This window comes from Canis lupus, chromosome 27 (assembly GCF_048164855.1).
Source record: "Canis lupus baileyi chromosome 27, mCanLup2.hap1, whole genome shotgun sequence".
Taxonomy (NCBI): domain Eukaryota; kingdom Metazoa; phylum Chordata; class Mammalia; order Carnivora; family Canidae; genus Canis; species Canis lupus.
Genome location: NC_132864.1, coordinates 14,571,443 through 14,596,779, shown reverse-complemented (window position 1 = coordinate 14,596,779; position 25,337 = coordinate 14,571,443). Strand labels below are relative to the sequence as shown.

General features: G+C 37.0%; 1 protein-coding gene, 1 long non-coding RNA gene and 1 other non-coding gene across 16 annotated transcripts in view; 2 read left to right on the top strand and 1 right to left on the bottom strand.

Moving 5' to 3' along the window:
* The window catches only part of IFT81 (intraflagellar transport 81), a 106,928-nt gene that overhangs the window by 38,306 nt on the left and 43,285 nt on the right, over nt 1-25,337 (bottom strand). For all 14 annotated transcript variants that reach the window (XR_012019192.1, XR_012019190.1, XR_012019191.1 and 11 more), the window contains exons 12-15: nt 21,408-21,557; nt 10,228-10,356; nt 8,922-9,011; nt 222-308 (exon numbers count right to left, since the gene is read on the bottom strand). Coding sequence is in view for 10 of the 14 variants with exons in the window: in XM_072802470.1 (XP_072658571.1) it covers nt 222-308; nt 8,922-9,011; nt 10,228-10,356; nt 21,408-21,557 (456 nt within the window). In the remaining 4 variants the exon portion in view is untranslated. The remainder of the gene's footprint in view (nt 1-221; nt 309-8,921; nt 9,012-10,227; nt 10,357-21,407; nt 21,558-25,337) is intronic.
* On the top strand, nt 1,397-21,546 carry LOC140619285 (uncharacterized). Its single transcript, XR_012019195.1, has 2 exons — nt 1,397-4,646; nt 21,384-21,546. It is a non-coding gene; the product is annotated as an uncharacterized lncRNA (long non-coding RNA).
* On the top strand, nt 1,632-1,736 carry LOC140619861 (U6 spliceosomal RNA). Its single transcript, XR_012019667.1, has one exon. It is a non-coding gene; the product is annotated as a U6 spliceosomal RNA (small nuclear RNA).

Below are 25,337 nucleotides of genomic sequence, written 5' to 3'. Positions count from 1 at the left end.
CTAAGAGATGCATGATGGGGACCTGGACTTTGTGGTTGTGGTACAGATGGAGCATTCAGTGTGCACACATCAAGCCTGAAGGAAAAAAGATATCTGGAGCTTAGGAGACTGGCTCAGGGGATGAGGGTAAAGATTTGGGAATCATTTGATATTGGTGTAGTGAAAACATGCATGCATAGGCAGTTTCTGCTAAATTGTTAAAATAAAAACTATCTTCTTACCTGTTCTAATTTGGACCGATTGCTTTCAAGGCCTGCTGCACAGCTATCATACTGGGATTTCTTTTCATCACACTCCTGGGTTAGTTCCTAGTATGAAAGGATAAATGGTTGAATAAGTGAAAAAAAAAAAAGGCCTAAAATGTGGCTCTGAAACAAAGCATGCCCTTGTCAGTCTTGTAACTTAACTCAAAGCTTCTTGGCATACTTAAGAGTTATTTATACAACAATCAGACATTTGAGAATTATGACAGATGAAGGTGCTGATAAAAATAATAGTTACCATGTATTGAGCTGTGTGCCAGGCTCTTTATTAGGAGCTGAGGATACAACAGTGAGCAAAACAGCCAAAATCCTTCCCCTAAAGTATGTTCAGACAAGTAAACAGCCTGTTGAGTGCTGTGATGGGCAAATGTTAAGTGTTATAGGAGAACGCAGGGCTCTCACAGGACCTAACCCCAGCTTGGAGATCAGCAAGGATAGAGAAACTGATATCTAAGTTGAGGGATGAAGGATTAGTACAATAGTTAGGGGGAAGGTGAATAAGGGAGGAGAATGTTCAGAAAAAAAGAACACTATATATAAAGGCTTGGGAGTCAGAGAGAGGAACAATAATTTAGGATGAACAAGTAGGTTATTATCCTGGAGTATGTCTGGGAAGTGTGAGAAGACGCTGAAGGCTTAGGCAGGGGCTTGGTTAGAAATCTGCAAACCACAGTGGGGCCTTTGAGCTTTACCCTTGTCAATAATTCAACCTCATCACAACCCCCTGAGGTAGGCATTGATATCCCCATATCATGCTGGGAGAAATTTCATGGAGGCCAAGTACCTTGCCAAAGATTATACTGCTAGAAAGGGTACAAATTATACTGTCAGAATTTGAATTCAGGCTGTTTGAGTAGTTTCAAGCTTTCTTCTAATGCAGTATTATTTTGGAATAGGTAACTTGAAAAATCTTCTATAAATACTTAGAAATGTTAAAAATATCTACAAATGCTTGATAAGGTGGAGCAAACATCTTTTCAAATCCAGAACTGAAATGAACTCAAGAAAGTAAGAGGAATGACCAGGGCCAGAAACAAAGGAGGACATTTTGTGGTTGCCCTTGGTGAAGGAAGCTGGAACACTCAATCTTGGTAATGGAGTGATTCTAATGTTCAGGCAGGGCAGAAGACAGAATGGAAAGTTAGAACTGAGAACTCCATAGAATCCAAGCTGTTTTTCAGCTTGGGAGCCTGGATGGAAAGGGTTAACACCAGGCCTGGAATGAAGCAAGCCAGTCTCAGAATGACCTTGGTTTCACATAGTAGTTTCCATGGGAACGGGAGAGTTAACATAAATGTGTGCGTTTCCTTTGTTGTATGGGGCAGCATGTGGTTTGGGGTGACTAGCACAGTATAAAAGACTAGTGGGGTGCTCGCTACAGAGAACATATACTAAAACTGGAACGATCCAGAAGATTAGCAATGGCTCCTGTGCAAGGATGACATGCAAATTCATGAAGCATTCCATATTCGTAAAAAAACAAACTAGTGATAGCTCTCTCCTGGACCCAAACCTAGTTCGGGGTGACATGGCTAAACACATCAAGAAGGTCAGAATCATCCGTAAATATGGGACTCGTTATAGCGCCTCCCTCAGGAAAATGGTGATGAAGATGGAATTAAGCCAGCCCACCAAGTACACTTGCTCCTTCTGTGGCAAAATCAAGATGAAAAGATGAGTTGTGGGGATCTGGCATCATGGCTCTTGCCTGAAAATTGTAGCCAGTGGAGCCTGGACCTACAGCACTACTATCCTCACAGGAACGTCTGAAGGAATTGAAAGACAAGTAGAAGCTCTATCATTTGAAACACTGCTTGCCTATGATAAACAGGTTAACTTATGCATCAAAATTGCTTTGCTGTTAAATTTATTAATTAGATGTTCTGATTTTCATTGCATTAACTCTGCTTTCTCAAAAGAGGCTTGGAAATTAAAATCTTGTACTTTTATTGGAAAAGAAAAACTGGTGGTAAAAAGGAGCTGTGACTTTTCTGTATCACAGGGACCTATAGATACCTAAGGCTCTCATGGGTAACAGTCATACACACCCTAAATGGGAGAAGAGGCAACAGAGGCTGTGGCTGCTGGGCCTCTCAATGAGATGAAGATACTACAGTAGATGACATAGATGACAGCTTTTTTTTTTTTATTTTATTTATTTATTTATTTTTTGGTCCATGAGTCTGATGGCTAACCTAATCCGTAAATGCACGTGCTGCTGCAGAGGCAGCTGGAGGAAAGGGCCTGTCCTTTCCTCAGGCAGGTGTGGGGTTTGAATTTACCCTTACCTGCATGAACCGCCAAGCTGAGACAATAATTCAAAATTAGCTCCAAGTTTGTAATATTTCTAAAACACCTGGCAGAGCTAACTGCAAAGCCACTCTGGAGGGACACACCCTCCAACCTAGCTGCTGGGATTCAAAAGACAAAACTGTACTAAAGCTCACAATCTAAAAGTATAAACCTACAAGGAAACAATCAATCCCTAGGACTAAAGATCAGAAGATCTAAAAAAAACCAGTAGGACGGCACCTCCAGGAACTTCGGATACTAGAAATAAACCTATTAAATAAAATTTTTAAAATATTTTTGAAATAAGGATATCAAGGAGGAACTGAAAACAAAAGGCTAAGAAAAAGTAAAATAAAGCACAGTGAGTAAAAATAGACAAACATGAAAAAATAGTCATTGAAATTAAAAATTAAATGTCATAAACATAAGATTAGACACAGCTCAGAAGATAAAAAGAATGAACTTGAAAACAGAGCTGAGGAAATTATTTAAAATTCATCACAGAGAGACAAGAAGATAAAAATATGAAGGCGAAGTCATGCAAAAGGGAACAGACATTCCCTGTTATTCCCCCAGGGATGTGATAAGTATGCCTAACATGTATCTAATAGCAGTCACTGGAGATCAGACTAAAAAGAACAGGGGAGAGAATATTTGAAGATATGTGGAATTTTCCTAGAATTAATGGAAGACAAAAAGCACAAATTCCAGCAAAGCAAATAAGACTAGTGACATTGGACAACACCAAAGACAAAGAAAAAATATTACAACTAATTATAGGGAGATATTACCAATATTTTTAATGATAATTAAACTGATAGAAGACCTTTCAACACAAGAGAAACCTGAAAGCAATGAGCAATCTATTATTTAAGGGGGGGAAAAAAAGATGGCTTACTTTACAGAGAGAAATACTACAAGAAAACAAAACAAAGAAATTTAATTTTAGGAAGAAGGAAACAGAATCCAGAAGGGAAGGGTCAACATACAAGCAGCAATGGTGAGAACTGTTAAATATGTGGGTAAATCTAAACAGGAAATGACTGTATAAAATAGTAATTATAAGTAATGACCACCCTGGCAACTGCTTTTAGAGATGAAGAAAAAAAAATGGAAATAAACTACCAGAGGATAACAACACACATGTAAAGCAGAAGAGGATGTTAAACTATTCTAAGGTCCTTGTATTGTTTGGGAGATGCTGATTAAATTTAGTGTTTGTTAAATCAGGAAAATAGACATTAAAAATTTAAGAGTAAACAGTATCAGAATAGAAGATAAAAAAGGAAATAAGGGGAATAAAGAAGATAAAAAGAAACAGTGCAATGAAGAGCAGGAAGAAGAAGCTCAGTAAACAGGATGCACAAAATAGAAAATAAATACCAATGTATCAATAATAAATAATCAAAGTAAATGTAAATGGGATTAAATTCACCAATTCAAAAGACAGAGTTTCAAACTGAATGAAGAAACCACCCACACAAGATCCAGCTATATGCCATTTTACGAGACACATGACAAAAGGGCATAGAAAACTGAAAGAAAACAGAAATAAAAAGAAGACCAAGCAATCTTAATCATAAGAAAGCTGGTGTACTTACGTTAATAGCAGACGAAATAAAAATCTTAGACCAAAAGCATTAGCAGGAATAAACAGAATAAAAAATAACGATAAAATTAATAATTTCCAAGAAAGTTTTTTAAAAACCTGGAATCTTTTTCCTAATTGTTGCAAAATAACATAAAATGCACCATCTTAACCATTTTTAAGTGTACAGTTAAGTACTAAGTACACTCACACTGTTGTGCAACAGATCTCCAGAACTTTTCATCTTGCAAAACTGAAACTCTATACCCATTAAACAACTCCCCATTCACCAGGAAGTTTTAAATGATACATTTGAGAAACTGGATCCCCAGTACCCAACAACTGGAAAAGACATTCTTTTTAAGATTGAGGCACTAAAAAAATTAGGTTGGCCTCCTATCTCTTCATGGTCACACTTAACCCTAGAAGACAGTGAAGCTATGCTTTGAAAATTCTCAAGGAAGATTTTATGTTCAAGTTAAACTGCTTTTTAAATATTTAAGGTAAGAAACTCATCAGGGAATATTGTTCTTGTGAGCTTTTTTGAGGATCCTCCTCGAGGACAAATCACAGACAATAAAAATTAGGAAAAGAGGCAGTGAAAGGATTGATAACGAGTACTGAATCTAATTACAGGTTGAACACTGAAAACAAAAGTGGCAATCAGGGTAATAGAACAGAATGTAAATGTTACGTGCCCTGACAATGTAGAAATGATACAAAAAACAGGGAAGGGAAAGGTAAAAGAAGGTGGAAGTTAGAATAAATAAGCTGATTTCCTCAATTTTTAATTGCTGGGGATGGGTGGGGGTAATGTCAAAGGATAATTTAAAGCTGATGAATCAAGTTATAAGTATATTAAAAGTATAAAGGCAAACTGTAAGAAGACACAATTGATTAAAATCAGGTGATAAAAGAAAGAGAAGGGAATGAGAAGGAAGAGGAAACATACTAATTTCATCACTGCTCCCAACAGGGATTAATAGATACTACCTATAGAAATGGATGATTAACAGTGGGGTTACAAATAGAACCACCAGAACAGAACCACAAGCCAGAAACACATACATGGAGAGGGAGAGAGAGAATGAGAAGACAAATGGGATTTTTTTTAATAGGCTTTAAAATCAAAAACTATACATAAAATGTACTAAGATCAAATATGTCTGCGTATCAATAGATATAAATGAGCTAAACTTACTTATTAAAACAAACCCTTCAGATTATATCACATACTCAAACCCAATTCAAGACCTATTCAGACACAGCTAAAAGAAGATAATTTTCAAAAAGCTAAAAGCAAAAGATGAGCAAAAGTACAGTAGGCAAATGTAAACAAAAGGAAGAAGACATTTTGTTAATATCATTGAATTCCACCACCAAAAAAGGCCTTTGTCTTTTTAGAGAGTAGAATAAAAGTATTGAGAACAAACTTTAGGCAGCCAATAAATAACTACTCATCCATTAACTCTCAGAAAATTTCTGGAAAACACATAAGCACATGTTTTACTTCTGGAGAGTGTAGAGAAAGAAGTAATTTCTACTCTTTCCCTTAAACAATTCTTCACAGTTTGAATTCTTACCAAGAGCGTGTTTTTACTTTTATAAGATAAAATGATCAATAAGAAATATTTCAATGAAATCAATAATTGTATTATATAATCTAAAATGAGTATTTTAGCTTTTCCCATATATTAGCAATTATATGTACTATGACATTTAATGACATATAATTTATAGAACTACTCCTAATAAACATGAAACTTTTCAAGATCCTATTCTACTTCCAGGTGACTACAAAATATTTATTTATTTATTTATTTATATATTTTTTAAAATTTTTATTTATTTATGATAGTCACACACACAGAGAGAGAGAGAGGCAGAGTCACAGGCAGAGGGAGAAGCAGGCTCCATGCACCAGGAGCCCAATGTGGGATTCGATTCCGGGTCTCCAGGATCACGCCCTGGGCCAAAGGCAGGCGCTAAACCACTGCGCCACCCAGGGATCCCTGTTTATTTATTTTTAAAGATTTTGTTTATTTATTTGAGAGAGAAAGTGAGTGGGGGAGAGGGAGAAGCAGACTCTCTACTGGGGAAGGAGCCCGACGCAGGGTTCTATCCCAGGACCCTGAGATCGTGACCTGAGCTGAAGGCAGACGCTTAACCGCTGAGCCACCTGGGCACTCCTAAAAGATTTAGATAAATGTAAATTATATATCTGGAGCTGTGATGCTCTAATTTTCAAACAGTTGTTAATATTCAAATTTATAACATGCAAACATGCAAGTATAACAGAAAGAAAATGTATTAACACTTCACTATAAAATTTCCTAAATATTTGAGTTGCCCATTAAAGCTAGATGTATAATGTATTTTTCAGTAGTCCTGCACTTCACCAATATACTGTATCTATGTAGTTTTGAGTGGTAAGTGCCTGAACATTATTTTTAACTTGTGTGTCTGGCTTCCCGCATGGAGCCTGCTTCTTCCTCTGCCTGTGTCTCTGCCTCTCTCTCTCTCTCTCTCTGTGTCTCTCATGAATAAATAAATAAAATCTTAAAAAAATAAATAAAAAATAATGTTCAAAGTAGAGAACAATTAAGAATTTCAGTTAATATGTACAAAGAGTTTATAATCAATGACATGACTAGCCTTTTTTTTTCAGTATACTTTTTATCACAAAAGGTTTCTGGATAAAAATAGAACTATAGATGGATGCAGGAGATGGACATATGGAGATAAACAAAATGAGCATTAAGCACTCACCAAACAGACTGAACTCAGACATTTAAAAAAACAACAGTTAATGCAAATATAGACAAGTCCTGCACTCTTTTTAAAAGATTTTTTTTAAGGGGAGCCTGGGTGGCTCAGTTGGTTGAGCATTTGACTCAGTTTCAGCTCAGGTTGTGATCTTGGGATCGTGAGATCAAACCCCATGGCAAGTTCCACATTCATCAGGGAGTCTGCTTGAGTTTCTCTCTCTCCCTCTGCCCCTCCCCCCTCCTGTGTGCATGCTCTCTCTAAATAAATAATCTTTAAAAACAGAGTTTTTATTGTGGTGAAATTTACATAAAATATACATAAAATAAAAATTACCACTTAAATCATTTTTAAGTGTCCAGTTGAGTGGCATTTGCACATTCACATTGTTGTGCAGCTGTCCCTATCCATCTCTAAATCTCTTTTCATTTTCCCAAACCAAAACTCTGTTCCCATTTAACACTTAACTTTCTGTTCCCCCTGCCCCTCACAACCACCATTCTACTTTATGTCTGTGAATGTGACTACTCCAAGTACCTCATATAAGTGGAATCATACAGTCTTTGTCTTTAGCAGTGTGAGGTTTCAACATGGCAGAAGACAGAGATGAAAATGTTGATAGGTACCCCCTCTGACTTGATGATATGTTATGTGGAAAGAACTGGAGAGTTGTATTATTTAGGAATGGTGGTAAAATAGTTACATCTCTTTGTGATGGGAGAAGTAGGTAGGGCTTCATATACAGAGAAATCTGGTTAAATCACATGAAAATGAGTTTCAGGTTTGGTTATATTATAATAAATGACTTTGTAGATTTTAAGATCTGGTATATGATTTATTTAGAAAACAATTTGGTTGAAAAGCAATAATATCCCTTCTAAAACTATCTTTAATAATTATAATGATAAATACTTTTTAAAAAAAGTTCTAACATATTAGTCATTGTTGCCAAGTGCCTTATATGTGTTATTTCATATAATCTTTATAACCCCCCTCTAAGAAGAGACTAGAGGCAGATGCTTAACTGCTTAAATGACTGAGCCACCCAGGCACCCCCATCTATATTGTTCTTAAATTGGGTTATCTTTTGTCTTTCTTGAATTTTTTCTCATTTCACCTATGAGTGTATGGACTCCAGAGAACAGAACTTGTCGCTTCCATTTCTTTTGTGATGGCAGTAGTATGTAATGGAATGAGCAAGAGATGGGAAATAAGATAATACAGATGTCGGAGTCAAGCTCCAACTCTCTTATTGCCTATTAGTCTATTTGGATAAGTCACTAAACCTGTCTCAGACCCATGGCATTTTCTATAAAAACGATGTGATTTTTCACTGTGCTCTGTTGGATGGCATTCGTGAAGAATTTTATAGTTCCATAACTCAGGCACATGCAGTACAACCCACATTCAAGCCTAAAATTACTACACGGAGAGTGATAAAATAACAACTGCTAATGTCAGATGGTGGAGGCCATCTGATCTGGATTTATGGAGGGCATTTACCTTCTAACAGTTTTGCTTCAAAGTGGTGGTTAGAGTCAGCTTCCAAGCAACGGTATTTCATCACTTATCACAAGCTTTTGTAGTTTGCCCCTGGCCCTGCTCCCCAGCAAAGCAAGTCCATTAATCTAAAGTTAACTTGTCAGCACTCATTGGCAGACTGTGAGCTTTTACCTGGCCACAGAAGAATGTGACTTCATATTTATACCTCTGATATGCATCAGATTTAAAGCAAAAATCTAATCTAACTGCACTTGTGATCTCAGCCTAAACTCTTCTCCTTCTCTCTTCCCCCCAATAATTTGACAAAACAAACACCATAAATTAAACAAAAATTGCATAGGTCATATTACTCTTTTTTGTGGAATTATATCAATATAATAATAATAATAATAATAATAATAATAATAATATGCTTTCTATAAATTACCCAAGTAAAATATTCAGAATTCTAACTAGTATATCCAAATAAGATGGGATGCTGAAAGTACTGCAAAACCAAATTCACTTACTTGACATTTCTGACGCAACTGTCGTAGTTCTTTTATAACTGGGGCTAGAGCTGACTTCTTTTCAGATACCAATGAATTCAGTTTTTTTACCTGTCATTTAAACAAAATTGATGAGATTTTAAAAAAGAATTCAAAAGAACAAAAATAACTACATGCATAAATATATTTATTATAGTGTTATATAAGAGAATAAAAAAACTGTAAATTACTTCAAAACCAAATAATGGGGAAATGATTTAGTAAATGTTTCAGTAAGATGGAATAGCATTTAACTATTCAAAATGTCAATTATTAAGACCATAAACCATATAAGAAAATATTTGTAATCTAACACTGAATGATAAAAACAAATTAGAAAGTTCCATCTACAATCATGTTGTATTATTTTAAAAATATGTAATTATGTAGGTTATACAGTATATACATAACATAATGAAGTGATATTCAAAATATATAATAACCCAAAGGATATAAGTAATGACCAATCAAAATGGACACCAGCCATAGAGACTAATGGGGTCTTGAAGGCCTCTGCTGTGTTAAATGTTAATCTTTTTAGGACTCAGATTGTAGTGAGATCCTGAGGGTTCTGGGCAAGTGGCCAATGTGGAAAAAACAGGTGCAAGTGGGCATTCTAAGAGTCTGAGGCAGCAGCTATTTACCAATAAGGAAGGAAAGATTTCAACATTGTAATGTCTGATGAAGCTGCATCAATGCATTCAGGCTGAACACACATTCAGCTCCAAATATGGAAAGATACTAAGGACATATACAAAAATGAAGTAATTTTATTAGTTAGGGTGGTATGATTTGGGAAAACTTATTTTTTATCTTAAATATTTCCTTAATGTTCTGTGACTTTTACATACTTAAAAACCAAAAAGATAAGGCAGGCATTTCAATACATAATTCAATATGATATTTAATAAACTCATGTTTCCTTGGAAAAAAAGCCCTGCAAAATGCATAAATTATGACAAGTTAAACAAATCATTAGAATGGAAGCATTCAGAAGTGATTGATAGAGACAGATGAAAGAATATAAAGTAAACAATGTGCAGAAATGAAAATTTGAATGTTTCATTAAAAACAAAACACAAAAACATCTGCCTCTAGCTACACACACACACACACACAAAAACCCTAAAGTATAATCGGGATGCCTGGGTGGCTCAGTTGGTTAAGTGCTTTCAGCTCAAGTCATGATCCCTGCATCTTGGGATCAAGTCTTCCTCTCCCTCTGCTTCTCCCTGCCCCCATCAAACTCTCAAATAAATAAATAAAATCTTTAAACAAGTGTAATCACCATTTCAGACATGTCGTCGAGTGTTCGGCCTTTCATCTCATCAACTTCGGTCTTCAGTGCAGACACTCGTTCTAGTTCTTCCTGGGTGTAACTATATCCAGATATACCCTTTTTATCTTCAATGGTTTGCTGCAAGTAAAGAATAAAAATAGGTGTAAAAAATGGAGTCTACAAAATGGGTGTCAAAACCTTGATGATTCCATAAGACGTGTATAGATTTAATACTTAACAATGTCTTATAAATAAGACAAATTGGCTTAGAATCATAAAGAATAATTTTTATTGACTTCAACAATAATTACATACCTTTATATATTTTTCTTAGATTTTATTTATTTATTCAAGAGAGACAGAGAGAGAGAGAGAGGCAGAGATATAGGCATAGGGAGAAGCAGGCTCCTCACAGGGAGCCCGATGTGGGACTCAATCCCGGACCTCAGGATCATGTCCTGGGCCAAAAGCAAACGCTCAACCACTGAGCCACCCAGGTATCCCCATACCCTTATGTGTAATAAAGTTGCACTAAATTTTACTTTGGTAACCTCAGGTGCATAGTAAGTATTTCTAATTTTAGCACTTAATAAATATTTGGTGACTGAATTCTCAAATAATCAATATACTTATATTCATTCACCCATCCAATATATTTTTTAAAGACTTTATTTATTTATTTATTCATTCATGAGAGAGAGAGAGAGAGAGAAGGGAAGGCAGAGACACAGGCAGAGGGAGAAGCAGGCCACATGCAGGGAGCCCTATGTGGGACTCGATCCTGGGACTCCAGGATCATGCCCTGGGCTGAAGGCAGTGCTAAACCACTGAGCCACCCGGGCTGCCCTCCAATATTTATTATATACCTAAATGTGCTGAGCATAGTTCTAAGCGCCAGATATACTGCAGTGAACAAAACAGGAGGAAAAAAACCCAACTCTCTCACAGAGCTTACTTCTGGTGAGAGTAAACAAGCAATATGTAGACAAGTAAAACAGAGTGTGAGGTGAGAGTGGGATTGGAATCTTAAATAACAGTGTGGTTAGAGAAGGTCTTCCTGAGAAAATGACATCTGAGCAAAGCCCGAATGAAGTGAGGGAGCAAGTCATACAGATATCCAGGAGATCAGCAAGTGTAAAAGATGTGCGGTAGGAGCAAATCTGTCCTTTCCAAGAAACAGCCAGGAGACTGGTGGAGTTGAAAACAAAGTGAGAATGAGGTTAGGGGGCAGGGATCATATAGGACTCAGATGGTTTGCTGGAACAGTCTCAGTTAGTCTATTGTCCTTTGCATTTTCAAAAGTGTCCTACTTTAGATGATAAATTATATGGTTACTTTATTTTTAGGCCAATGAAAGAGTTTGGGTTTGTTTTAAATGAACTGGGAGGCTTGTTGGGCAGTTTAGAATAAAGGAATTTTTAAATGGCCACTTCAACATCTGTGCTGAGATCAAACTATAGAGGGACAAAGGAAGCCAGTTAGAAGACTACTCCAATAATTCAGGTTTGAGATAATGGTAGCATGAATCAGATGGTGGTGGTGAAGGTAATGAGAAGTGGTTGTGTATCTATTTTAAAGACAACAAAATATTACAGCAGATTAGATGTAGGGTGTGAGGGAAAATGAAAGATAAAGAATGACTAAAGTTTCTGGCCTGCAAAACTGAGGGGATGGAGCTGCCATTTGTTGAAATGAGAAAGACCTGGTAAGACAAGGTTTGAGGGAGTAATGAAGACTAGAAATTTAGTTTTGGACATGTTAAAAATTTGAAATGTCCAGTAGATATCCAAAAAGAGGTCAAGATGTTATAGAATGGGATTTAGGAAGGAATCTAAAAGAGATATAAAGTTGGGAGTTGTCTGCATAGATAAGGTCTTTAAAGTCTTGAGACAGGATAAGATCACCAAGGGAGTGAAAGAAGAGATCTAAGGGCTAAGCTTGAGGAACTCCAATATTTAGACCTTGGAGAGAAATGAGAAGAACTCAGCCACTGAGTAGGAATAGGAGTGCTAGTAAGGGAGAAGAACAAGGAAAGTAGTTTACTAGAAGATAAGTAAAGGAAGAGGGAGTGATCAACTATGTCAAACACTGCTAATAGGCCAAGTAGGAAATGGACCAAGAATTGCTCACTGGGGATCCCTGGGTGGCGCAGCGGTTTGGCGCCTGCCTTTGGCCCAGGGCGCGATCCTGGAGACCCGGGATCGAATCCCACATCGGGCCCCCTGTGCATGGAGCCTGCTTCTCCCTCTGCCTATGTCTCTGCCCCTCTCTCTCTCTCTCTCAGTGACTATCATAAATAAATAAAAATTAAAAAAAAAAAAGAATTGCTCACTGGATTTAGCAATGTGAGGTACTGGTGATCTTGATAAGAGAAATTTTGGTGAAATGACCTGATTGGAGAGAGTTCAAAAGAGGCTGGAAAAACCAAAAGGAGAGGGGGGAATGGAAGAAGAGTTGGAATTTGGGGCTGCCAATAAAATTGAGACTCCTAAGAAAGGAATAGAGGGAACTATAAAGTATTAGCCCCAAATTCTGTATGTAATTTCCACTTTGGGCATTACCAAATCCTGACCTGTGCACAAGGAGGGTAAGACTCCTAGTAACCAAATGGAGATCAATAGATGGGTGACTAAAAAAGCTGGGCAAAGATTTCAGTATCTCATAGTGCTAGAGAGACAGAGGTAGGAATTCAAGACTAGTCAATAGCTCCAGACTATTAGCTGAAATCCCAGAAAGGCTACTCCTGAGGAGTATGGGTTATAATTATTTTTTTTTAATTTTTTTAAAAATTTTTATTTATTTATGATAGTCACAGAGAGAGAAAGAGAGGGGCACAGACATAGGCAGAGGGAGAAGCAGGCTCCATGCACCGGGAGCCCGATGTGGGATTCGATCCCGGGTCTCCAGGATCACGCCCTGGGCCAAAGGCAGGCGCCAAACCACTGCGCCACCCAGGGATCCCTAGGAGTATGGGTTATAATCTAAGAGTAAGAGCTAGGTGCTAAATGTAAGGACTACTTCCTAGGACTAGAGTTTCTGATACAGGTATAAGGGCTGCATTTTAGGAATAAGAGAAAACTGGAAAAATATCAGCTCTAACAAAACTGAATCAAGATTATCTATGAGGAAAAAAATCAAACACTTCCTTTTAAGGATAAAGGAAGTGTTTCCAGAACCTGACATTCAATGAAAAAGTACTAGGTAAGCAAAGTAACAGGAACAAATGTCTGACAATCAAGAGAAAAAAATACAGATTAATAGAAATGGACACTCAGATGAATTTATCAGACAGGACATTAAAAAAAGCTGTGATTATTATATTTAAGACAATAAATGAAAAGTTGGGGAATGTTACAAATAACTGGGATCTATAAAATAGAATCAAATGGAAATTCTAGAACTGAGATACATAATAAGTAATATTCAGAATTCAATATATGGATTACATAGCAGATTAGACACAGAAGATTAATGAAGGAGAAGATAGCACAGCAGAAAAAAAATTCAGATTAAGTCACAGAGAACAAAAATAATGGAAAATGGAGGGCAGCAAAACAGGGGTGCCTGGGTAGCTCAGTCTGTTATGCAGCTGACTCTTGATTTCAGCTCAGATCATGATCTCAGGATCCTGGGAAGCAAGCCTCACCATTGGCTTCATGCTGAGCACTCTCTCTCCCTCACCCTCTGCCCATCCCTCCCCACTCATGCTCTCTCCTTCTCTAAAAATAAATAAATAAATTAAAAAAAAAAAGCAAAACACAAAATCCATAATAAACATGGTAAATAGTGAAAAAGCCTAACACACACAAAAAAGCCTAACACATATGTAGTTGTCACTGTAGCTCAAGGAAAGAAGAGGATGGGATTATAATATTTAAAGAAATACTGGCTGAGAACTTTCCAAAAACTGACAAAAGACATTAAAACCATAATTTAAGAAGCTTCACAGACCCTAAGACAGATAATAATAAAAAAAAACTAGGAATATCATAGTAAAATTGCTAGAAAACCAAAGACAGGAAAAAAAAATCTTACCAACCAGATAGTAACATACTACCTTAAAAAACAAGCAATAACGGAAGCCAGCAGCCAATGGAATTAAATCTTTAAAGTACTGAAAGAAAATAACTGCCACCCTAGAATTCTATATTTAGTGAAAATGTGCTTCAAAATGAAGGTGCAATAAAAATGTTTTAAGAAAAATAAAAATTGAGAGGATTTATCACCAGCAGACCCACACTAAATGAAATACTAAAAATGAGATCCTAGTAGAATAATGATGATGATGATACAGGAAGGAAGGAAAGAGTCATGAAGCAGGTACATAAAAAAAATAATATTTAATATTATATTTAATAATATTGAATTATTATATTTAATAATACTTGAATCCCACATAATATTATTATATTTATGTGGGATTCAAGTTGTATTTAGAATTTAAAAGTATATATCCACAATAGCACAAAATATGAGAAAGAAGTAAATGGAATCAAAGTATTATAAATTTCTTACATTGGCTAGGATACAGTAAAATAGGGAAGACTGTACTCAGCCAAAGATGGATGTTATAGTTTCTGGATAAGCATTCAAGAACAACAGGGATACCAAAAAGAAACTATAACCAGTAAGCTGAAAGAAGGGAAACATGGAAGATAAAAATACTTGAGTAATACAACTTTCAAAGGGAAGAAAGGAGAAAAAAATGAAGAACTAATGGAACAAATAGAAAACTTTGAAAAACCAGTAATTACATTAAATGTAAAGAGATTAAATACTTCAGTGAAAAGAAAAAGATTGCTGGATAGAACTAGAGTGTACAATGCTAAGCGAAATAAGTCAGAGAAAGATAAATACCATATGATTTCACTCATACATGGAATTTAAGAAACCAAACAGATGAACATAGGAAAAGGGAAGGAAAAATAAAATAAGATAAAAACGGGGAGGGAGGCAAACCATAAGAGACTCTTAACAATAGGGAACAAACTGAAGGTTGCTAGAGGGGAAGCGGGTGAAGGAATAGGGTAAATGGTAATGGGCACTAAGGAGGGCACTTGTAATGAGCACTGGGTGTTAAATGCAAATGATGAATCACTAAATTCTACCCCTGAAATTAATACTACATTTTATGTTAACTGACTACAATTTAAATAAATTCTTAGCAGAAAAAAAAGACAAAGATTGCCACACTATATAAAAATATAAAGCTAGCTATATATTTCTTATAAAATACATACAATAATTATAAAGATGGAGAAAGGTTGAAAGGATGTAAAAGATATGTGTCTTTTAAACATTAACTAGAAGAAAGTTTGGCTGTATTAATAACAGATTAGTATATTATGAGAGATATATATTATGAAAGATTAAAAAAAAAGGGTATTTCCTAATTATCAAAGGGCCAATTTAACAGGAAGGTAATGATACTAGATTTGTATGGACTAATAACATAATCTCAGGATATTTGCAGTGATACTGCGGGTGCTCTGTCCTGATTTGCTTACAGGGCCAGTGTACCTATCCCTTAACTGTTGTGAGAATTGACTATTAATGGCTTATAGTTATCCCTTCTTCAAAATGTGCCCTTGGCTGAGCAGGAATTGCATCACACCACCTTCTGGGTCCATAGCACACGACTGACTGACAGCGGGGTACAAAAGGGTAATTTTCTTGCCTAAAGACAAGACTAACTTTGTGATGCGATTTGTATTCCAGAGCTCCTCGTGAGATCAGACTGAAACTGGACTCCAAATGAATCCACTTTTCCTCACTGCTTCATTCTGGTTCCTCACTTCCTTTCTCCTAAGAGCACTCTCTGACTTAATCATGTGCAGAGGAATAAGAATTCTTGTTTTAGGTTCTGTTTCTAGAGAACCTGACTGAACTATAAAAATGGGCTTCTAGAGTAGGATTGCTCACTGGCTGAAGGAGCTCCATCGCTGGTGGCAGGGTGAATAGCGTTAGACCCATACATGTTATAGCAGTACAATTGTTAATACTTGTGGTGAACTGAGGCAGAGTGTAAGTGGAAGGTGACTATAGTGGTTGTGAGAATGGAAAGCTCAGATCTCCTTCAGGAGAACCTGCTAAAAACAGACTTGACTGCCATAACTGCTTCCACTATCAGGCTCCTACGAAGTCCATGCTTCCCCCAGGCTGTTCCTAGAATGACTGAGCATGGCAATAGTACAAAGGCTGGCCTGTTCCTGCCTGACAGGGCACTCCTCTAGTGGGTGACTGGTTTGGGAACTCCCCTTTATCCAGACTAAAACTTTCCTAAAATTGTGCAGCAGTCTGAGGCTCTTCCTATACAATCCTCCTTCCTTTTCTCTCCCTTCACGGGTGTCAGACTTCTACTAGGGTTTAATGGTTTTCCTTGCCTCCTCTTGCTCCCTTTATCTTTCACAGTATTTACTCCAGCAAATCTCTTGTACATCTAATCCCATCTTGGCATCTGCTTCTTGAACCATCACAGGGATGCACTAGCTGGTACAATGTTGCTGGTGTTTAAGAAGTATGCAGAAATAATAACTATAAGGACTGCGGATCTGGGGTGGATGTTGCTAAGCTCCATTTATAGTTGAAGAGATAAAATTATGGGCTCAAATATATTAATCAATAATTTTTTAAAAGATTTTATTTATTTATTTGTGACAGAGAGGGAGAGAGAGAGGCAGAGGGAGAAGCAGGCTCCATGCAGGGAGCCCAAGGTGGGACTCAATCCCGAGTCTCTAGGATCACAACCCAGGGTGAAGGTGGCACTAAACCGCTGGGCCACTGGGGCTGCCCTATTAATCAATAATTTAAAGCAAAGTGATAAGGTCAGAAAACCTTCTTTGGAGCTGTAAAGAAACTCTCATTTCCTTTTTTTTTTAAATAATAAATTTATTTTTTATTGGTGTTCAATTTGCCAACATACAGAATAACACCCAGTGCTCATCCCGTCAAGTGCCCCCATCAGCGCCCGTCACCCATTCACCCCCACCCCCCGCCCTCCTCCCCTTCCACCACCCCTAGTTCGTTTCCCAGAGTTAGGAGTCTTTATGTTCTGTCTCCCTTTCTGGTATTTCCTACCCATTTCTTCTCCTTTCCCTTCTATTCCCTTTCATTATTATTTATATTCCCCAAATGAATGAGAACATATAATGTTTGTCCTTCTCCGATGAAACCCTCATTTCCTATGGCTGAAGGGCAAAGGTAGCTGAAAACCAGGCACACAACTTAATTGTTACCAGGGCAAAACTTCAGAGAAGTCTGAATATATTCTAGGCCAAAGCCAGGGCTTTGAGAAAGGGTACTGAGTCTGGGATGGAATACCTGCATAGACTCACCTGAGAACCTTGAACCTCTAGATTATCTTATATCCTCTGGGCAGTGGCAAGAGGCTTAGCTTGTTGGTCAGGGGCCTAGGAGAAGTAGGTGCCTGGATTGGAAGACTGGGGACAAGAAGGTCTGGGGAAGAGGCACGCAGATAGACCTACCAGAGTAATACACTAAGTGTAAAGATCTTTTCTCTTTTCATTGTATGCTAATGGCCACTAGAGAATGTCCAAAGCAGAAGAGAGCACTAAACAACCAAGTGGAAAGGATGATTTGGCCAGTAGACAGCAGGCCACCCAGTGCTTAGACAATGGGCTCATGAACATAATGGCTATGCTGGCAGAGATGGAGGCTAAGCTAGGGCCAAATAGCACAGGCTCCCTCTCACAGTGCCCATCTAGCTACTCCCACTGCCAAATGTCTGACCCGGCAAAAACAGAGACCAATCCTGAGTTCTAAATATGGAATCATACCTTGAGAAAACCAATCATCTTTCTGTCTCGAAAAGGACAACATTTCATCCTGACTTGGACTGACTGGCCCATATTCTGGGCAAGTATTTGCTTTTCTTTCCCATAATATTTCAGCCAGCATCACTATCCAAGGGCTCAGAGTATCTGGTCTACTGATGTGGAATTCCATATAATATCATTCAGACCATGGGATTACTTTATGGCAAAGGGGATATGGTGGTGGACACAGGACCATGGGATTCAGTCACTGTGCCAGATACCATACCATCCAGGAAGCTAATAGCCTGATAGACTGGTAGAAGGGCCTTGTGAAGGTACAACTGAGGTACAGCTTAGAGGCCTCACAGGCCTGTGAGGTTGATTTCTATTCTTCAAGATAGAGTATACATTTTAAACCAATGCCCACCACTTGGTGCTGTGTAGCAAACAGAAAGAACACATGGGTCTTGGAACTACGGAATGAAAGTATAAGTGTCACCACTCACTAGGATGCCCACTTATACACTTAGGAAATTATGTTTCCCTTCCTGACACTTTTAGGCTCTGTAGGTGTAGATGTTCTGTCTTCCAGAGTGGGTATGCTTTCACCAGATGCACATTAAAAGGCCTTTAAATTTAATGCTCTGGCTATACCATCTTGTCACTTGGGCTCTTCATGCCCATAGACCAGCAGGCAAAAAAAAAAAAGTTATAGTGATAGGAATACTAATGCTATACAAATACTGCTATATAATAAGGGCAGATAGGAATATGTTTGGCACTCAGGTGATCTATTAGGGCTTATGTGGGTACTCCTATGCCCAGTTTTAACAATAAATGAGTAAGTACAGCAACCACAGCCTGCTAAGGTCATAGTTCATAGAGTCTCCCACCTTTTAAAGATAAGGTACTGGGTCATCCCATCAAGAAAGTCATTTAAACCAGTCAAGGTGCTAACCAAACATGAGGGAAATCTAGAATGGATGATAAAGGAAGAAGACATTGAGTATTACTATGCTCTTGGGATGAAATGTAGCAATGAGAGTTTCCATTTGTCCTATTAATCTTCCTCCTACAAATTTTCCTAGAAATTGTGACCAACCAGAATCCTTTAGAAGCTATTCCTAAATGGAGTCAATTTGACATGAGAAACAGGTAGATCCCAGCATTATAAGGGGTGGGTTGTAATGGATGTTGTTGGTGCCTCACTCAGACCTCATCTGCAACCTGCCATGACTTGTTGACTGCTAAAGGTTCACAACTACCCCCTCGTCCAGGGGATGCTCTGCCATTGCGCTAGGGGGTTACTCTCTCCGCCACAGCCAATGACTGATACAGGAGTATAAAAGGCCAGCCCCTTTGCCTCAAGATGGAATCAACTTCACGCTGCAATTTGTGCTCCAAAGTTCCTCACAGAATCAAAATGAAGCTGTCTAGTCAGGACTACATCCCTGCTTGGCTCTTTTCTCCTGCTGTATCTGCTTATCTCACCCCCCTTCTTCTGAAGGCACTCCCTCCCTCAATAAACCACTTGTACAAAGTATTCCCTTTTCAGGCTCCACTTCTAGGGAACCCAACTTAAAAAATGTAAAGAAAAACCGATGGAACTAAAAAAAGAAGCAGACAAAGCAATAATCATAGAGATTTTAACACACCCCTTTCAATAACTAATGAAACAAGCAGACAAAAATATCAATAGGAATATGTAAGATTTGAATATTGTGGTTAACATACTTGACTGAATTGACATATAGAGAACACCATCCCCAACCACTGCAGAATACACATTCTTCTCAACTGCACTGGGACAATTACCAAAATAGACCATATGCTGGACCATAATGCAACACTCAACAAATTTTAAAGGACTAAAACTGCACAGAATGTTCTCTGGTCACAGTGGAAATAAGGTAGAAGTCAATAACAGAAAGGTAACTAGAAAATGCTTGTTTTTTTTTTTTTAAACTTTTAAAACAATTTATTTATTTATGATAGTCACAGAGAGAGAGAGAGAGAGAGAGAGAGAGAGAGGCAGAGACACAGGCAGAGGGAGAAGCAGGCCCCATGCACCGGGAGCCCGACATGGGAATCGATCCCGGGTCTCCAGGATCGCGCCCTGGGCCAAAGGCAGGTGCCAAACCGCTGCGCCACCCAGGGATCCCGAAAATGCTTGGTTTTTTAAGCAATAATCCATAGATCAAAAAATCATTATGGAAATTAGAAAATATTTTTGAAGTAAACAATAACACAATTACTACCTATCAATTTTGAAAGTAGTGTCATTAGATTCATGGCTTAGGGACGCCTGGGTGGCTCAGTGGTTGAGTCTGCCTTTGGCTCCTGGAGTCGCGGGATCAAGTCCCATATTGGGCTCCTTGTGGGGAGCCTGCTTTTCCCTCTGCCTGTGTCTCTGCCTCTCTTTCTCTCTGTTTGTCATAAATAAATAAATAAATAAAATCTTAAAAAAAAATTCATGGCTGATGCACAGTAAATTAAGTTTTCTATCTTACATTCTCTAGAAACAAACAATATTCAACAGCATGAGACAGAAAGTTCATATTGCCAGCTAATCAACAACTGGTTGAAACTTCATTCACATCTCCCAGATTAATGCTAGTTGGTAAACCAACATCCTGATAAAATAATTTCATCATGGGTAAAAGGAACAAAAATCTAAATCAAGAAAATTCTGAGGATCTGGCATCCACAATGAAAGGTTTTGTTGTCAGAGAGGCTACTCTGGGCTTAACTTTTTTCTGACGACCAAGGCACAAATGCATAAAGAACAAGCCTGGAGGCAAACTTCCATATGGTACCTTCCCTAGATATTTCTTCCTAGAGCTCCACAGAAATAGCTGCTTAGAAATTTCTGCCCAGCAGGCCATGATAAATAAATATTTTACAGTCACTCTCTTGGTATGATCATTATTGCTACTTGGAATTCAATCTCTATTAATTACCCCAAAGTCAGCACAATGAAAAAGCTAGTGCTTACTGCTACATTAAAAAATAAATTAAAATAAATAAATAAAAAAATAAAAAATAAATAAATCAGGGGGCACCTGAGTGGTTCAGTTCCTTAAGCATTAGACTCTTGGTTTTGGCCCAGGTCACGATCTCAGAGTCATGAGAGCAAGCCCCACATCGGGCTCTGAGCTCAGCACAGAGCCTGCTTGAAATTCTCTCCCTTTCCCTCTGCCCCTCCCACTGCTTATGAACATGTACACATCTTTCTAAAATCAAATAAATAAGATCTTTAAAATAAATAAGCTTATATGATACCTCTGTAATTATTCAGAGAACATTAATAATTTTTTAGTGCTTTCAGTAAAAACAATGACCTCAGTATATAGTTATTACCCATAAACCTCCTGTCATTTATATTTCTAGCATCCCAAGATAATATTGTATTACCAGTTGATGTTGAATATTTTCATGACGTTGCTTAAGAAGTTCTTCTGTCCTCTGTAAGAGACCGAATTCAGCTTTAAATCCAGCTATTATTTGATGCTTCTTTTTGAAAACTGTACTCTTGCTTCGAAGTTTACTGACATATCGTTTGAACTATAAAAGAATACAACATATAACCTCGTAAGTAGAAATGTCATTGCCAAAAAAAAAAAAAAAGAAATGTCATTGCCAAACATATATAACCTCAATGTATTAGGAAAGTGTTATTGTCTCCTGTCCAAAATGAGTGTCACAGGTATATAATAATAACTTAATGTCATTAGAAAACTTGGAAAGACTAACTGCTCAATTAAAATTTTTTGTGTAGATTTTAATTTTGGAACTCTTCGAAATATTATAAATCTTCATGTAAAAGCTATTTGTTTTGGGCTTTTCAAATAAGGATAAAAAATCAGAAACTCAACCCTATAAAGGAAAAAGGTTAAGAAAGAAGGAGGAGCAGGAGGAGGAGAAGGAGGAGAAGAAGAAGAAGTAGGAAATCGATTCTGGCTGTGATCTTATCATGATATCTCTTGCATACTGTACTATTTTGGTAGCACTGCATCTACGGAGATTAATAATAGACAACCAGAATAGTCAACAACTGTATTTATCATTTAAGAAATGTACTGTGATCATATACACTAAGCAGCATCTCAGACATTGGGATGAAACTCATACCAAACCTTAAAAAGCTAAGAATATTCCAAGTTAGTGGGAGTTTATAGTTGCTTAATTCAGCTCTTTATTTACTGATATAATGCTGTAACTACTCTAATGGAAAGATTCCACTATTAAGTAATACCAACTATAGTTTGGAAAAGCAAATGAAATGAATTGGAATTAAAGGAATTCATTTGATAAGCACTACTTACTATTATGTACTAGTGCTAGACACGGAGAATACAAGATACCCAGAAGTCCTGCCCTCACCAAGCTTAAGGAAATAGTGGTAAAACCAAACATTGAACTGATGTGTACAACCATGGTGAACATTATAAAGAAGTAAAGGGGCCCTTAGAATGAATAAACAGGAGTTTAACCAGGGTTGGGATGAAGGCAGAAAAGGTGGATGTTGGGATTTAGGAGAGGAGGATTATGGCAAGCTTCTCAAAATAATTACATTTAAACCAAGACTGAAGATGTAAGAATGTGCTAAAGGAAGAAGGAAGAGGCAAAGAAGAATATTCCAGGTAGAGGAAACAGAAGGTGTAAAAATTCTGGCTCATTAAAAGTATTGCTTGGTATAAGAAGCAAATGCCAGCTGCAAATGTGAGAAGTTTCTGAAACAGAACATAATACTTAAAAAAAAAATCACTTCCTCTTATGTACCATTATACTAATAATTTTAAGATTTTTTTAAACTACATAAAATGATTTTTCTTCCTGCTCTATCCTTTTATTAACTACATTATAAAGAAAACTTCCAAGTAAGAATTGGAATATAACATTGGAAAATGTTATATTTAAGCACGCCACTTCAAAACAAAACTAAGTTTCCATTTTACCTAATACAAGGTAATTCTTTTTTTAAAAATTTTTACTTTATTTTTTAAGGATTTTATTTATTTTAGAGATAGGAAACATGAGAGCAGTGGGAGGATAATAGAGGGAAGGAGAGAAACTCTCAAACAGACTCTGTGTTGAGCATGGAACCTGACATGAGGCTCGATTTCATGCCCCTGAAATCATGACCAGAGCCAAAATTAAGAGCTGGATGCTTAACCAACAGAGCCATCCAGGTGCCCCATTACTTTTATTATTTATAAAATTATGTAGAAGTCTCTTCTCAAGTTAGCCTTTAAAAGGATTGGGTATTAAAAAGGCTAAGATTCTCAAAGATTTATCTCATAGGGGTGTCTGGGTGGTTCAATTGGTTAAGTATCCAACTCTTGATTTTAGCTCAGCTCATGCTCAGGGTTGTGAGAGTGAGCTCCACGTTGGGCTCTGCGCTGGGAGCAGAGCCTGTTTAAGATTCTATCACTATCTCTCTGCCCACTCCCCCTCTCTAGATGATGATAATAATAATAATAATAATAATAATAATAATAATAATAATAATAAAAATATTACTGAAATTTTGGAAAGCCGAAAAAAAAAAGAAAAAATTCACTTAAAGCCACTATTCTAATAGAAGCTCTACTACCATGTTGCTATTTCTCCTTTTAAGTTTTAAGGGTAAACATAAGGGCAATAATCTAAATTATAAGGTAGTAAAACAGGAAACATAGCATTCTAAAATTTAGGTGATTTTTTTCCTTAAAGACTTGATTGATTTTTCAGGACATAAAGAATGTTCTCAAAAATAGTAAGATTAAAAGTTCTTCACATAAAGATAACCATCTAATTCTAGTTTAGACATCTTTTAAAATTTGACTTAAAAAATAAAATAAAATTTGACTTAAACTTTGAAAGAAATGAAGAACCCACTGTGTTTTAAAGGAAGGATGTTCAAAATATTTTTGTTCCATGAAAGTTAGTTTTAATAGTAAGGAATACAGCCCTCACACAGCAAATTATCAATGGCTGGGGATTACAGGCATGGTTTAAAAATTTAAGTCATACCAATGTACCTAGTCCAATAACTTGTGATTTTTCCTTTTAAAGAATTAATGTGTAAGTCTGACATAATCACAGACTCAGAATCCCTAGAGTAACTATATGTTCTATTAAAAGTGTCCTGGGCAAAGTGCCCAAAATGAAATCAACCCTGTTCATCTGTTATCTTCTGTATTATCTAGGCCAATTTTTCCCTTCTTTATCTTGCTCTGTTCCAGAATTAGTTTTAAAAGCTAAAAGCTTTAAATATTTTTGGTGGAAGAACAGACCCACCAATTACCCAATATGCTCTATGCTGATTGGTTATTATTTGAAATTCACAGGACAAACTAAGGGTAAACTAAGGGAAGGTAATCAGGGCAGATTAATGATGGTTAAGTACAATAATTAAGCAATAGGTGGCCATCAAAGCACTCTAAGGCATCCACTACCCTGGATGAATTAGAGGAAAGAAAACAATTTTTTTAATCTTATTTATTTATTCATGAGAGACACACAGAGAGAGGCAGAGATGTAGGCAGAGGCAGAAGCAGGCTCCCCACAGGAAGCCCAATGTGAGACAATCCCAGGACCCTGGGATCATAACCTGAACCGAAGGCAAACGCTCAACTATTGAGCCACCCAGGCGCCCTGAGGAAAGAAAATATATTATCAATGTTTTCCTCCATTGGAAGTTTCTTCTCATTATCATTTGGATTTTAGGTTATTTCTGAATTTTCAAGTTATCAAAAAAAAAAAACCATGATGAATATATTGAAGCTAAACCTTCAGAAACATTCTTAATGATTTCTATAGGACATACTTCCAGAAATGGTCAGAAGGAAATAAGGATTTGATATATTTTGATATATTTTGTCAAACTGTCCTTCAAAGGCTATTTATAGTACTTTTAATAACTGTCAACTTGATAATTGAAATAGTATTTTACTTTTCATTTGAATGTCTTTATTAAGGAAATTCACTTTTTTGTCACGTTCATTATTCATCTGGGGTAATTTTTAAAAATGATTTGCCTGTGTTTGGTCTTTTTTATTGGGGCTTTTAACTTTTTCCTGTGGATCTATAACAGTGATTCTCTTTTTGGTCTCAGGAACCCTTTATGTATATTTAAAATTATTATTATTTTTAAAAGATTTTATTTACTTGACAGAGAGAGCACAAGCAGGGGGAATGGCAGAGGGAGAGGGAGAAGCAGACTTTCAGCTGAACAGGGAGCCCAATGTGGAACTCAATCCCAGGACCCCAGGATAGTGACCTGAGCTGAAGGCAGAAGCTTAATTGAATGAGCCACCCAGGTGCCCCACAGTTTTAAAATTATTAAAGCACTCAAGGGGA